Source organism: Mobula birostris, chromosome 24, assembly GCF_030028105.1.
Source record: "Mobula birostris isolate sMobBir1 chromosome 24, sMobBir1.hap1, whole genome shotgun sequence".
NCBI lineage: Eukaryota > Metazoa > Chordata > Chondrichthyes > Myliobatiformes > Myliobatidae > Mobula > Mobula birostris.
The window spans coordinates 56,513,841-56,530,126 of NC_092393.1; the positions used below are offsets into that span (position 1 = coordinate 56,513,841).

General features: G+C 40.1%; 1 protein-coding gene across 1 annotated transcript in view; it reads right to left on the reverse strand.

Annotated features, from left to right (window-relative positions):
* nol11 (nucleolar protein 11) overlaps positions 1 to 16,286 on the reverse strand; it is a 43,266-nt gene that overhangs the window by 17,475 nt on the left and 9,505 nt on the right. The window contains exons 4-12 of the mRNA XM_072242258.1: positions 15,300 to 15,448; positions 13,653 to 13,710; positions 12,315 to 12,456; positions 10,818 to 11,015; positions 8,363 to 8,439; positions 7,188 to 7,311; positions 5,660 to 5,772; positions 3,357 to 3,419; positions 2,159 to 2,343 (exon numbers count right to left, since the gene is read on the reverse strand). Of these exons, the coding sequence (XP_072098359.1) occupies positions 2,159 to 2,343; positions 3,357 to 3,419; positions 5,660 to 5,772; positions 7,188 to 7,311; positions 8,363 to 8,439; positions 10,818 to 11,015; positions 12,315 to 12,456; positions 13,653 to 13,710; positions 15,300 to 15,448 (1,109 nt within the window). The remainder of the gene's footprint in view (positions 1 to 2,158; positions 2,344 to 3,356; positions 3,420 to 5,659; positions 5,773 to 7,187; positions 7,312 to 8,362; positions 8,440 to 10,817; positions 11,016 to 12,314; positions 12,457 to 13,652; positions 13,711 to 15,299; positions 15,449 to 16,286) is intronic.

Below are 16,286 nucleotides of genomic sequence, written 5' to 3' on the forward strand. Positions count from 1 at the left end.
ACATGACTTATTTGCATAGTTTGTCTTCTTTTGCACATTGGATGTTTGTTCAACGTTTTTGATGTATGGTTTTTCATAGATTCTATTCTATTTCTTCACCATTTATTCCTATAAGTACCTGCAAGAAAATGAATCTCAAGGTGGTACATGGTAACATAGGCACCTTGAACTTTTCTTATCCTTCACATATTCATGCAAGTTCGTGATATTCATGTAATGCCGTGAAAGAACATTTTACACCAGAATATACCTTTTAAATTTGAGAAAACCTTTAAGGCAGCAACTATTTGAGGGCTCCCTTCAACAGGTTATAGTGTCGCTAAACAGCTATCCTCTTTCACAACACTATCATGAGATAATCTTTCAAACCAAACATCTGCAGCTTGAGATCACAAACGACAGCTGTGACATGACTTTATTGGTGCAACAGATTGACGTCAATGTGAGCAATACCCTACAGAGAAATGCAGTGCTGAGAACAAAAAGTCAGATGCTGTCTGTGGGGAGAGAAGCAGATGTTTTGGTTTGTTCACCTGCCATCTGAACATGATTAAACTAAATGGCAACTTCAATCCACAAAGATCCTGCATAACCCAACAAATACTCCACCCTGGTAACATTTTGATTATATAATTATTACAAAAAATTAATTACATATTCAGCAATGCAGGAGTGATTGACAAGGGTGTGAGAGCTGATAAACAAATCCTTATTTGGAGAAACAGTGCGAAACAGACACTTCTGGTGCAATGAGCTGCCCTGCCCAGCAACCCAAATATTTAACACTAGCCTATTCAAAGATTCAAAAAACTTTATTGTCATTCTAACCATACAAGAGCTCTGCAGGGCAGAATGAGACAGCGTTTCTCAGGGGCAGTGCAATCATAACATAACAAACGCAACACTAAATAATAAACATAACAATAAATAGTAAAACACAACAGTCACATGTCAGTTAGATCAGTTATAAGTGTCCAGTGCAAGTTAAAAGTGTCCAAAGCAGAGTCAGGTGGAGCAGCTATTTAGCAGTCTGACTGCCTGTGGGAGGAAGCTGTTTAGTCACCTTGTGGTTTTAGTTTTGATGCTCCTGTAACATTTGCCTGATGGCAGAAGAACAAACAGTTCATGGAGAGGGTGTGAGGGGTCTTTAATGATGTACCGTGTCTTCTGGAGGCATCGACTCTGAAAGAGGTCTTGGACAGAAGGTAGGGAGACCCCAATAATCTTCTCTGCTCCCCTAACCACTCTCTACAAGGCTTTTTTGTCAACAGCACTGCAGCTGGAGTACCAGGTTGTGATGCAAAAGGTCAGCACACTCTCAACCACGCCTCTGTAGAATGTAGTTAAGATGTTAGTGGGGAGTGATGCTTGTTTAAGCTTCCTCAGAAAGTGCAATCTCTGCTGGGCCCGTTTCACAATCCCAGTGGTGTTCCTGGACCAGGTGAGATTGTCAGGACAATTTGCAATAACCAACTAACTTACTAACTTTGGACTGTGGGAGGAAACTGGAGCACCTGGAGAATATCCACACATTCCACGGGGAGGACACACAGAGACTTCTTACAGAAAGGAACTGGAACTGAACCCCGATGCTCTGAGCTGTAATTGTGTCACACTAACTACTATGCTACCACGGTGCCCCTTGTGGCTCTATCTCAATTTGTCTATGATGGAAGCTATTTAACACCATTAATAATTTTTCCTGTGTTTTTAAACACTCGGTACTACCAGTGTTAAGAACAAAAACTTATCACTGAAATCTCATGCTTAGAATGTGGAAATATTGAGTCAAGACAGTGCTCCACTTTCTGCGGATACTCTCAGCTTATACTAGTACAGGTCGGTTTTTAACCTTCTCGGCCACAAATAGCAAGGGCCAAGTGGAAAGGAAAAGCAGTACCTGAAGCTTTATTTCACTCAAGCCCAACTGCTAATCACAGCCCCACTCTTGCCCATACTGCACCAGAACATGTGGATTCTGGATTGGCCTCAACAGCCACCTTAGAACCCACTAACAGAGAAACCCTTAGCAGAACACCATACTCAACTTGAGTGATCACTTTATACTAAATAATAAAACTATATCTGAGGCAAAATGTTAACTTCAATTAGGTAAAAGTGGCATTTTTTGTTTTGGGGGTTAAGATATTTTTCTCACCTGTAAGAAAGCATTTGTGTCTGTAATAGCTTCACTAGTGCATTCTTGGGGTAGAACTTGTTCTGTATCATACATCTGGTTACCAGAATCGAAGCAATCTGTGTAATCATTTGCTGTGCATTGGGATCCAGCAGATTACTCAACAATGGATTTAATTTTTCATCTATTTTTTCATTTGATTCACACTGTGAAAGAATATACAATAAATTACACAGCCCCTAACAAACAAATATCAAAATGCAACTTGCCTAACTCAGTCAGGATAATACTTTGGAGCACCAAGGAGACAGGCCTCTCTAAGTCCAAACAGTTATTCTGAGACCAAAAATATGAACTGAACATTAACTTTAAATCAGGAAGGGAAGGCATTTACCTTAGCTGAACAATAAACTATTGTTATGAAGTACATCCAAAAGCTGTGCCCATTTAATACTCTGCAGTATTAATCCTGTGTTTAAGCTGCCAGAGTTCATTTTATTCTCAACTGGACTCAAATATTATGATTCTCAAGATGATTAATACTTTGCACCACAAATACACTCAAGAACTGTTGATAAAATAATTTTCCATTTCTGATTCATCACTACAAATGTTCTTATCCTTTTGAAAGATTATTAATCACAATTTTCATTTCAAAGCATGCCACCAATACAAAAACCACCCAAATAGAATTTTAAAAGTACTACAGTTAAACTGTGTTATAATTTCCAAATCAAATCAATAAATAATTACATGGTGCGAATATCAGAGGAAAGTTTTGTTTTACATTAAGAGAGGAACACCCTGCAGGAGTGGTGGTAGAGGCAGATGTATTAGAGACATCGAAGAGACTCTTAGATAGGCACATGGATGAAGGAAAATGGAGGGATACGTGGGAGGTAAGGGTTAGATTGATCTTAAACGAGGTTATAAGGTTGGCACAACATCGTGGGCCAAAGGGCCTGTACTGTGCTGCAGTGTTCTATGTAAAAATAGGTATTACCACCTTCATTGTCGCAATGATACAAAAAGCAAGTATGGTGAATTACAAGAGAGTCCTCATTATTTGCAGCAGTGAATGGAAAATTATTTGTGTAAAGAAATTGGGAAGTTTTTGAAAAAATACTCTAACTTCTAACAATAACAATGGGATGAGTTTGAAAGAGAAACAAGTTTCAAGCTGTGATGCTTAAAGTTTCTCTGTAGGTATCTGGCTTACCTCAATCATCATCTGATTCAGAGAAGATTGTGACTGGGTTTTCTTAAGTTTTCTGTTTTTCCGCTGCAAAACAAAGTAGGGATCAAAATCACAGCAAGCCATTTCCCCACATTTTAAATTTGCAGATCTGCTTGAAATCCTGACGGTTTGTCACCTGGTTCACTTAGTCCAGTGTGTGCTAAGGATACACAGTGTAAATGGGCCCTGGAATATCACCAAGGACTGGACGGAGGGCCAGGTATGCTGTTGTAACACCAGAGGTCAGGAACACTGACAAGAGCTGGGGTCCTGAGTGTCTATATATTTCCCATTCTCTTTTAAGATCACCAGGTTCACTGGAAGCACATTATACAACAATGTAACGGGTAAAAAAAAAAAAAAAAAAGTGAAATAATTGAATGTTTAGGTATAAATAGGAATATAAAGATTAGTGTTATATCAAAACAGACAGTGAAATGTGTTGTTTGTATTAAATCAAATCAGCGAGGATTGTGTTGGGTAACCCGCAAGTGTCACCATGCTTCCAACACCAACATATAATGCCCAGGACTCACTCACCCTAACCAGTACATCTTCGGAATGTGAAAGGAAACTGAAGTACCAAAGGAAACCCATAGAGTCATGGGGAGAACATATAAACTCCTTACAGAGAGCAGCAGGGATGAAACCCCAATCTGCAGCGAGTGTTGTAAAGCGATGCCCGATGCTACCAGGCTGCCCAACATCCTATAGTCTTGTAAATCTGGTTGGCCAGCACCAAAGTTGCAAGGTGGCTGCATTATCTGAAGTATACACCATTTCCCATGCAACATTTGCTCAAGAAAAAAAAAGATTCAATTTCACTTCGCTTTGGGCCACTGAGTTTTTGCTTGAGATGAGGAAGCAGATTGAGCCTATTTCCTTCCATCACACAACTAATACAGCTCCATTCTCTGGCACTCTGTGCTTCTTGGAAACAGTCATTAGACCTTTTACTCTGAACTGCACTGACAAGTCTTCCCCATCAAAATGTTCTCTGTTTTAAAAAATATTCTGAGTTCTTTATGTACCTTAACAGACGTTTATAAAGGACAAAAAGCTTGGAATAATTTTCTGGGGCACACTGCATGAAGGGCTCTCACAGGCAATTTAGTTCAAATAGCATTAGAGAACAGAATTTGCCCACTGACATTTCTTACACACAGATTCCAAAATAGCAAGAAATGTAGATTGACAAAATGAAGGGGATATACAGGAGAGTGGAAGTTAAAAATATTGAATATGCAAATTATTCAAGAAACACAAGAGATTTTGTAGATGCTGGAAAACTAGAATAACGCGCACAAAATACCATAGGAACTCAGGAGGTCAGGCAACATCCACAGAGAGGAATGAATAGTCGGCGTTTTGGGCCGAGACCCTTCACTATGAAACACAAGTGTCAAAAGAGAAGGAGATAACAGGTACAGAGAAACAAGTAAGTGGCAACAGAAATAGCTTTAAGGAAGAAAGAAAAATAATTGTTTTCTACCCATTCACAGAGGACCAACTAGTTAACATGTACAGTAGTGTACTGAAGTCTGGCATTTCAGGCTTTTGCATTGTATTGTATTTGTCAACGTGGAGCAGAGCAAGAGTTTGTAGATCTGGCGGAAGCAAAGAATGTAAGTAATAGTGAGGCTGGAGCGCTGCAGGAGGGGTGTGGGATAGGCGGCACAGGAGTGCCAGGGCAGGTAACTCTGACAAACCAGGCAAGGTCATTTGACTCCAAACAATTGGTTTATCCACCAGTACAGAATTTCTCTCTGGTGCTTTGTGCTGCTTGTTCCCTTCCCCTTTTCCCATTCCCATGACTCCCTCTCCCTGCCCCTTTCCCACTCTCAGTCCACAAGAGACCCATATCAGAATCAGGTTTATCGTCACTCACACGTCATGAATTTTGTTTTTTTTTCTAGCAGTACAGTGTAACACAAAATTACTACAGTATTGTGCAAAAGTCTAAGGCACCCTAGCAAGATACATGTGCCCAAGACAGTATTGTATATCGAAACAATGAAATCCATTGTTTGTGTTGAAGGATGCACAAGTGCCACCACACATTCCAGTGCCAGTATAGCACACCCAGTGTTCAGCAGAACAATACGAGCAGGAACAACAGAGCAAAACCAGACACAGCAAAGAAGCCCCTTTCCCACCTTTCACCACACACTGACACAGGCCTCCAGCGCCAGGACAGACCACCTCTGGGCTTTCAGCCCTTGGCCCCAGACTCTCAGATACTTCAAAAGGAAAGTACAATAACATCAATGGAAGTAAATGCTTACTTTTCTACTGGGTGTCAATTCAGCTGTGTCGAGGGTAACAGGAGGGTGAAACTCAGCGGACTGTTGCTCTTGAAGCATTGTATTCCAGTTCACCACAGTGGACAGATGTGTCCCTTTTATGAATTGAAAAATACACCATCAATCACTGAATTAATTTAAACCTATATTTAGTGTGTTAAGTATATATAATCGAAATAAAAGAAATAACAAAAAGCTGCAGATGCTGGAAGTGTGCCACCTTTCCTCCTGGAGAGAAGAACAGAGATACAGAAAGTAGATGAAATGTTGTCAAGGGGTTTGTCAACTACAGTAGAGGGAAACCATGGCTGAGAAAATAAGAAAAGCATCTCAGACACCTCCCTATGAGCACATGTGGAGATGGAGGGGCTGGGAAACTGGAACCAGAGGTATGGTGGTAGTATAGTTGAATATAGTTGGTGGCAAAGACAGCAAATGAAATGTTAGCGTTCATTCCATGAGGACTAGAAAATAAAAAGCAAGACTGTAATGCTGAGTTTTAAAAATGCATTAGTCAGATCACATTTGAAGTACTGTGAGCAGTTTGGGGCCCCATAACTAAGAAAGGATGTGCTGGCATTGGACAGGGCACAAAGGAGGTTTGTCTGAATTATCCTGGGAGTGAAAGGGTTAACATATGAGGAGTGTTTGATGGCTCTGGCCATGTACTGACTGGAGTTTAGAAGACGGTGGGATGGTTTGGGGGGGGGGGGGTGAAGGGAGGGAGATCTCATAGAAACCTACGGTATATTGGAAGGTCTAGATAAAGTGGACATGGAAAGAATGTTTCCAATAGCAGGAGTCTTGGTCCAGATGGCACAGCCTCAGAATACAAGGACACCCCTTTAGAACGGAGATGAGGAGGAACTTCTTCAGCCAGAGAGTGGTGAACCTGTGGAATTCATCGCCAAGTCATCGGGTATATTTAATGCAGAAGTTGATTAGTAAGGGTGTCAAAAGTTAGGGAAGGAAGAAAGAAGAATGGGGTTGAGTGGGAAAATAAATCAGCCATGATGGAATGGCATAGCACTCTAGATTGGCTGAACAGCCAAATTCTGCTCCTATGTCTTATGGCCTGATATTCGCACAGAGAAAAGAACATGCAGTGGCTGTAATTTAATGGCTGTTGAACACTTTGGGACATGCTGATTGTGGAAGATGCTCAATAAGTGAGCTTTCATCCAGCTTACACAAGTGGATATTGCACAGGCAGGTTACTTTGACATGAACAAGCTTAGGCGCAGGTAACATTGAACTAGTTATAATCCCCACAAGAACAGCAACAAAACGAACTAACAATTCTCTTATTCTGTGACCCTAGGCGTGTAACATGTATAAGCACACTAATTTTGTCCAAGCTCAAAACCAGCCTCATTCATCATACTACTTGAAAATAAACGCAAAGATGCATCTCTACAAGTAAATTCAGTGAAAAAAAAAACCCTTAAAAATTGGTGTAGTTAATAATTTTAACTGCTGAAATTTTGCTCTCTCAACCACAGTAACCTACCTGTTTCACTTGGCTGTTTGAGCTTGCCGAGGACAGCTGCCAAAGAGCAGGTTTCACATGTAAATGGGATCACACTCAAGGCTTTTCCATGAGGGACAAAGAGCTTCCCATCGTAACACCACAACTGATAAAATAAGAAGAGTTAACTTTTAATAATGTCAAGAAGCCTCTGCAATTCCCACCAGCTTCAACAAAAATCTTCCAACTAACATATCTTTTCCTCCTCTCCTCTCAACAGTTTTCTCGATAATTCCTATTGTTGGGTTTCTCTCCCTTCCACCACAGTGGGGAAGAGTCCACCAGATACTACACCACTCATTTGCTAACTTATCAAAAGATGAATCACGGGAAGGGTTCCAGCTTTTGTTCTGCCCTTACATTATGGACGAGAAGTTCAAGCATAGATCAGCCTCTTTCTTTGAATGCAAGCAGCAAAACCTGGAATCCATCAATTGCACAATAATGGTTGAGTGAACTACAAAAGAACTTTAGGACTAAAGAGCAGCCTGCTGTAAAAGAAATCGTAATGTAAGCAATGAAGGATTTTAATTAAGTATTAAATTTCCATTGGCAATTATAGCGAACACACCAGCTGCAGACAGAATATGAGTGAAGTCAGGAGTGGAATGAGATACTCTGTTGTTAAAATTTCTCTCTGCTCCACTGACCTTCCCAGAGTAGGGAATGGTCAACTCCTGATGAGTTCAACTCCAACAACAGAAGCCAATACTATTCAGAACAAATGTAGATCCTTGAGAGGGGTCTCATCTGTCACACTCTCTCTCAATCACACTATAGCTTCAGTCAGCACATTCTGCACAATGTAGAGGTTACCTCCCAAAGCTACTCCAACAATAGTCATTGAAGTTATGACCTCTTACATTGAAGATAAGAGCAGCTGGGCACAAAATGCCACATCCAAAACTTGAAATACATCCTGACTTGGAAATAAACGCTGTCAGTGGCACAGGCATAATTCTACACAATATTTCTAAAACTTTCACTGCAGTTTCTTTAAAACTGCTAACCTTGAGTTAGCAGTTTTAAAGAATGAGAAATGACAAGTTTGAAAGTTAAGAATTTGTACCAAGTGGTATTGATGCACAGTTGCTTCTCATGTTTAAAACAAGGAATAAAATCACCATAAAGGCTAAAAAGGACAAAAAGCAAACTACCTGCCCAGAGCTTCCCTCAGGAAGTTCCTTCCATGCCTGGAGTGTTTGGAATCTTGTATTCCAGATACTCAAAGAATCTGAAAGGCAAACACAAACACACGTTTTCATACAATCAGTGGACATGCTTGCTCCCAAATGAACTGCTCTCTCCTGCTGGCTTTCATCTCCACAGAAAATTCACCCAGAGTCTTCCAAGAGTGGAGTTAAATAATCTTAAATCGTGTGGGCTACAGAACAGCATCATATAAAAATCCTAAAGCAAAAGAGCAAGTCTCAGTGTTAGGGTGGGCATACATAATTTCCCGAAGTACATCAATAATCGCATCAACTACGAATCTCAAGATGACCAACAAGGAAGCCACTGACATAGGTTCCTCCAGCTGGAGGGTGTAGAACCGCAGAGCACGGTGAGGCTATTTGATACTGCAGTGAAAATAATTTTGTTTCACACAGAAGTTTCTTACCTTTCGAAATCTCTAGCTCAGAGAGCTGTGAATGTTCAGGAACTAGACATAATCAAAGTTGAAATCAATGTTAAAAGAATCAGGGATTGAATGAGAATCAGTCAGCAAAGCAGGAAGGTACCAGACCAACCTTTATTTTAAGTGGCAAAAGAGGTTCGAAAGGACACATTACCCAAATCCTGCTTCTGTTTTGTAACTTTGTGATATTACAGGGGATCGATAAATAGAAAGCATGTCTATTTGCCTGATGACATGATACTGGCATCAGTTAGATTCCATCTTTCAAAGTTATTATTTATTGACACTTCCAACCCAAAGAGACACATGGCCCAGCAACCCACCGATTTAAAACTAGCCTAATCACAGGACAATTTACAATGACCAATTAACCTATTAACTCATGTGCTTTTGAACTGTAGGAGGAAACCAGAGCACCCTCAGGAAACCCACATGGTCACAGGGAGAATTTACGAACTTCTCACAGAATTGAACTCTGACACACCCCAAGCTGTAGTAGTGTTGCGCTAACCGCTATCTACTGTGGAACTCTACAGTACCATTTTTATGTAGTCCCAACAGACACCAAATGTAGTAAATTGGTGGCCATATTTCACCTTTACGAGCTAGATTTCTAAAATTCTTTCTCAATCTTTTTAAAAGTAAATGTTTCAGTGTGAACGTTTACTTTCCCCACTTCTCTCACTTAGATGTCCTGTCCAAAAACATCAGCCCAGTCTCAAGATCTCCTCAAACTATCTTGGATCAACTGTCATAAGCACAAAACTTTCCTTTCTCAGATCAACAACTTCCTGAAATAATTATTAAACCACCATGTTTGTTCCACTTCCATCAAGGAGGAGACATACTGCAGCCACGCCAGGACCACCAGACTCAAAAGCAGTTACTTTCCCCAAGCAGTATGGCTGATCGACACCTCCAACCACTAACCCACCCTCCACACCCTCAACCACCACTATTTTATCATTTCCTGTCAGTCATCTTATGTATAAACACTCCCGTGCCTACTGTCACTTCGTGGGCATACAATTAATGTATATAAGCTATGTATTTATAATTTATTGAGTTTTTTTTGTGCTGGAGAGGTGTACTGGAAATGACATTAAACAACCTTGAGTGTTGAAGTAAATACTTTCATAAGTATTGCAAAACTCAAAACACTTGATATCAATGGAGTGAGAAACCAACATCCCGGGATTAGCCATGAGCAGTGGTACCCAACCTCTGGGCAGCGAAGAATGCAGCGGTCATTCTTATTTAATTAGCTTGTTTATTTCGGCTTTTTTCTTAAAGATGTGCTTACCGCTGCACTGCTGCATTCTTCGCGGCCCGGTGTCGATCCGCAGTCCGGAGGTTGGGGACCACTGTCATACGAGTACTACAGCATAGAAACAGGCCCTTCAGACCATCTAGTCTGTGCCAACTTAGTGGAAGGCAGAAATCTAGAAGCTGAATTTGTGATTTCTGCTCCTCTCCACAGTGTTATCTGCCTTCACCTCCGAGTATCAGTGAATTAACTCGCAGATCAAGTATTTTAAAAGACCTCAGAATCTAATTTCATGGCATGGGGTTTAAGTTTTAAAATTTGGCATAATTATAACATCTTGATAGCATCAGTGTTTGCTAGATGCCAATGATCCAGTTAAATTGACAACCAACAGGAACCAACATCAGAAAATGGACATTTACATCAGAGAGACAAATACACCTTTGTAGGGAGTTTCCCTAACTACAACTGACCATAAAATCCAGGCCATATAAAAATCAGCATTTCCTCCCTAATGTACGTTATGTGCGGAGCAAGAACGACAATGGAGTAGTAAACTGCTGAGGCAAAAAAAATGTGCATTCGCAAACCCACATATAAAGAGGGCCTTGCATGCAAAGGTGGACCAAATGATTCACTGCGCAATCTATCAGCAGACATGGCAATCTAATACGGTCATGCATCATATCTGTGATGTAATAGGTACCTTTGGCGGAGCACTGATGAGATTGTGGAGCTCCTAACACAGCAACATGCGTCTCATCCAAGGCCAATATAGCGGCATTGTCTAGAGAATCCACACAGCCTGTCAGTTTCCACAATAATGATTCAGATAGGATCCAATCCTTGTGAGCCGAGTTCCTGTTTAACGACAACTGTATTTTATAGATACAGCCAGTGGAATCTTCAACAAAAGAGGGAGAAAATTATCAGTAATAAGTAGACACAACCACTAAAAAGTACACCCAATAGCTGTTTGCAGTTGGAAAATGAACTACAAAGAGTGGCCATCTACATCTAAGCTAAGCAGAATTTGTTTCCCTTTTTCATGTGGGGAAAACAAATTTGAAGCTATTAAAACTAGTTTAATAACACCAGTTAAAGCAACTCACTTGTGCCAGAAGCACACATGGTTGGCGCTCTAATTCGGATAAAATGTCAAAAATAAGGACAGCACTGATGATCAGCATCGAGATTTAGTCATCATGGCCAGATGTTGTTCCAGTATAACAAGGAGATTTGGTATGTCAAAGACTCATGCAAATTTCTACCGATTATTCTAACTGGTTGCTTCACCATCTGGTACGGAGGCACCAGTGCGCAAGATCAGAAACCTGCAGAGTGTTGTAAACCCAGACAGCTCCAGCACTACCACAAGCCCCCCCCCCCACCATCAAAAACATTTTGAAAAGGCGATGCCTCAAGAAGGCAGCATCCACATGAAGGACCCTCACCATCCAGGACACATCCTCTTCTTATCACCACCATCAAGATGGCGATACAGGAGCCTGAAGACTCACACTCAATGTTTTAGGCACAGCTTTTAATCCTCTGCTAACAGATTTCTGAATGGTCCACGAACCATTCTGCACAACTTATTCAAATTTCTATCAAGATTCAAGTCTGCCTAATGTCATTGCCAGTGTTGCACTGTACCGTGACTGCAAAACAAATTTCAGCGTTCAATATGTCAGGGATAATAAACATGATTCTGACACCATCCTTCAACTTTAATTCATTTTAATTTATTCATTGATGGAAGAATGTGAAGAGTGCATGAAAGTCTCACATGATGGGGATTTTGAAAAGACCATCTGGAAGTGAGGCACAGAACCATTCGCATTTAAAATATTTCATACACTGGTGTCATGTCCCACAAGACCATAGATAATGAAATTCAATAAAATTTTAAGTCATGGGTACAAGATGAATGTCATCCAACTGAGCAAATTCTCTCATTCTACTTCTACAGCAGTGGATAATGAGTATATAGATAGCGATATTACGTGGAACTATGCCTGTAACTGGGCTGAAATGGCATCCTAATCATCCATTCAGTAGCTAAAATTCAAAACAGTCCTATATAACCATATAACAAGGACTGCAGCGAAATGCTAAATAATTGCAGTTAAATTTACACTACAGAAGCAATAGACAATCATATGCTTATACTACTTCTGATAATTTCTGTCAAAGAACTTACATAAACACAGCAGGGCAGTGCCCTCTCTTTCAAGGGAAAGAGCAAAGCTCAAAGGATGACCAATCTCTTCTCCTGAATCCAGTTCATATTTGTGATGTACATCAAGGTTTAGCCTTTGTGTATAAAGTTGGAATATCCCACCCTGTTTAAAACAAGATCTTTGAAGCATTAAAACATTAAATCTGAAAAAAATATATTCAAGTTATCACTTCCCATTCCAACCATGACTACTACTACTATGTCGACTCAGGCCTAGGACCATGAACAAGTTATCATAAGAGAAAAGTTACCATCTATTTTCAACCCATTAAGTGTTTATCAACCCAAACCGAAAAATTTTCTTAATTTCTCAAGTACTTTTCTTTCCAAAAGCCTCCACACATCTTGAACATTTCATGCTTCAAACCCCATCAGGTAGTCTGCTTCCAAATCTGAAATTGTTTTTCATGGAGCTCACTAGTAAACAGCACACAAGAGGGAATTACATAAATTTCTGGAGAACTATCAGGTTGGAGCTTAGAGGCTACTCATTAACTCTGATCTGGTTAGAGATAGCACACCATTTGTTTCAACTCAAAGATTTGAAAACATTTGATACAAGGTTTAAATCATTTGTCATCTCACTTTCACAGTGACAATGCAATTGCCACAACTCAGTATACAGCTGTATTCACGCCCAGGAATAAATCTCACCATTGGCACCAATAGTCATTTGTTGGATTGATAATAGCAATGAGTGTTAAAAGAAACTGACTGCACAGGGGTTCCCATCCTTGGGTCTACGGACCTCTCAGTTAATGGTAAGGGTCCACAGTACAAAAAAGGTTGGGAATTCCTGCCCTACAGAAATAACAGATGATTTACAGGAAGACCAGTATAGAAACAGACAAGGTGACTGCACAAGGAGCTTGCTACCATCAAATGAACCTTTTTGCTCAATGTAATGTGCTCCAATTTTTTTTTCAAAATAAAGAATTAAAAACTGTTTTCTTAAAACTGTGGGAACTGCTCTCAAGGTTAACATTTATTGCTTACCCCACATACAGGTTAGAAAGAGGACAGAGGTGTGATAAATGTTAACCTTGTGAGTATCTGCACAGCACTATGAAGGTCTTTTGTTTGTTTTTGATTTCATAACAATAACTGGAAATGGAAATTATATTTTCATTTATCTAGTTTAATTGTTCGAGATGGCTTAGGGACAGCCACATAAGATACAGGTCATTTCTTCCATCATGTGCAGTGCAGCCACAGGATATTGGTACTGCAGAGGGTGGATATTTAACCAAGATGTAGAATAAAGCCTTGTAAATTTAACCCAATATACTTTATGCAAACCTTTTCGGTGACAAAGAACACAACAGGACTTCCAGCTTCCACTGAAGCAGTACTCCACCTATAAATAAAATGGAGATACATAAACTCCAGCAAACAGATACTTTATAAAGCAGATACCTACAAAAATATTTTCAAGAGCAACAGGGATCGATGGGATTGTTTGATCAGAAATAAAAACTCTCTACCGAAAACATCACTTCTCATGCCACCTTCCCATGCAACTGCAAAAGATGTAATTTTTACCTCCTGAAAGCACCTATCTCTGTTCCAACTTCGTGACCTCCACTTGATACTCACACATGGTCTTTTTATATTGGGAATCCAAAAACAGACTACACAACAGCCTTGCTGAATGTTCCAACTCAGTCATCAATGAAGTCTACAAGCTCTTGTGGGTAATTTTATTTCTGTGACCAATTGACCTCCAACATTGTTGCAGAGAAGCTCCAAGCAAGTTTGAGCCACAGAATAAAGAACCTGGCACAATACAGCTTTCAGGACCCACACTGAACTCAACAACTGAACATGTTCAGTCTTTTACTACACATTCTCCCCCCTCATCTTTTCAGGTATTTCAGATTTCAGTCATCTCCACTGAAAGCTTCCTTTTTCAGTCAGCATCACTACCACTTGGTCATTCTGCTCTCCACCCCATTCCATACCTTCCCTACAACTTAAAACCTATTTATTTACTGATTTAGAGACACAGCACAGTAACAGGCCCTTCCAGTCCAACAAACGCGCTCCAATTAATCAACTAACCCATGTCTTGGAACACAGGAGGACACCAGAGCTCCCAGAGGAAAACCATGCAGTCACGAGCACAACATACAATTTCCTGACAGCAGCGGAATTGAACCTGGGTCACTGGCACTGTAAAAGCATTAATCAAACCACTATGCTACTGTGCTGCTACAATTTCTTCTCCCATTTCTGATGAAAGGCTCATCCATTTGAAATTATTAACTGTTTCACCTGACTTGCTGAATATTTCCAGCATTCTGTATTGTTTTCTGATTGGTTTCCAATACCTGCAATATTTTGTTTCTGAGCCCAGATCAGGCCGCCTTACAATCATTCAAATGTTAATTTTATTCTTAATAACAGCACTGGGAGCCTTATCAGTCCTCTTCTTTCCCAACCTCATTAAGAGTTATGTATGGTAAGGTCGGTCCGCTGAAATGGCTGAGGTCATAACACAGGTTATGCCCTACAGCTCTAAGGTGGGTAGAAACAGAGGTGTGGTGGTTGGGGGGGGGGGGGGGGGAGAAAAGAAGATAAAATGTTTCAATCATAGTGATAATGTGTTTCACCAGGATGACAAGTTTTGCTAACTGTTGCTGATTGCTGAACGAGTCCAAATTATTTTGATAAAGCAGCAGGTAGCTTTTGGCTCTTGGGGAAAAAATCACATCCTAACCACAGTTAACAAGAATCCAAACCCTCTGGATTGCAATCTATTTAATTACCAGTCTATTAAGAAAACCAATTTACCTGCAATCATTTATCTTAACAATGCTCTTCAACAACATTTGAGAGACCTATAACATCTTTACTTCCCAGTTCACGAACATGATGCAAAAATATGCAGCAAAAGCATTTTAAGGATCAACACCCTTCTTTTTGGATGTGACTTTCAATACCAACCTGATGACTTCATCTTTTGACAGAACACTTTCAAGTTCCTGTTGTGGAGCTGAAAGAACATCATCAAGTTTCCTTACACTGCCTCGTTCAAAGAGCACCACAGGTTCTGCTTTAGGCAAAGTGTGTATCTGGTAGATGTCAGCGGACAACTAAAATGAAATGGAATAAGACTTTATTTTTCTAACATTTCTTACTTCTAAGTTCAAAGTAAATTTATTATCAAAGTATATATATGTTACCATGGACAACCCTGAGATTCATTTTCAGGCAGGCACTCACAGTAAATACAGAAACAAAATAAAAACAAGCAAAATGATAATAATAAATAAATGAACATTGAGAATACGAGTCCTTGAAAGTGAGTCTATAAGTTAGTTCAGTGTTAGGGTGAGTGAAGTCATCCCCTCTGGTTCAAAAGCCTGATGGCTGAGGGGTAATAACTGTTCCTGAACCTGGTGGCGTGGGTCCCAAGACTCCTGTACCTTCTTCCTGATAGCAGCAACAAGAAGAGAGCATGGGCTGGATGGTGGGGGTTCCTGATGATGGATGTTGCCTTCCTGTGACAGGGCTCCAAGGAAATGTGCTCAAGAATGGGGAGGACTTTATCTGTGATAGACTGAGCCATATTCACTACTTTTTGTAGGCTTTTCTGTTCAAGGGCATTAATGTTTCCATACTGGGCCATAATGAAACTAGTCAATATACTCTCCACTGCATATTAAAACAAGTTTGGTCAACACCAAACATATCCACCACAAAAATGATTAGAATACAGGAACTGTACGGAGCATTATTATTGTGATTGAAGCAAAAATAACTTCATGACCTCGCATTATCTAGTTAAAAAAGATAAACAATGTACAAAATTAATTATATACAATTTACAATAGTTAGGGGAGGGAACATCGACTCAGACCATGGGAGGCCTGCGTCAGGCATTTTCATGCCTTACAAGGCGCAGATTGGAAGTTTATGTGGGGCGCCATT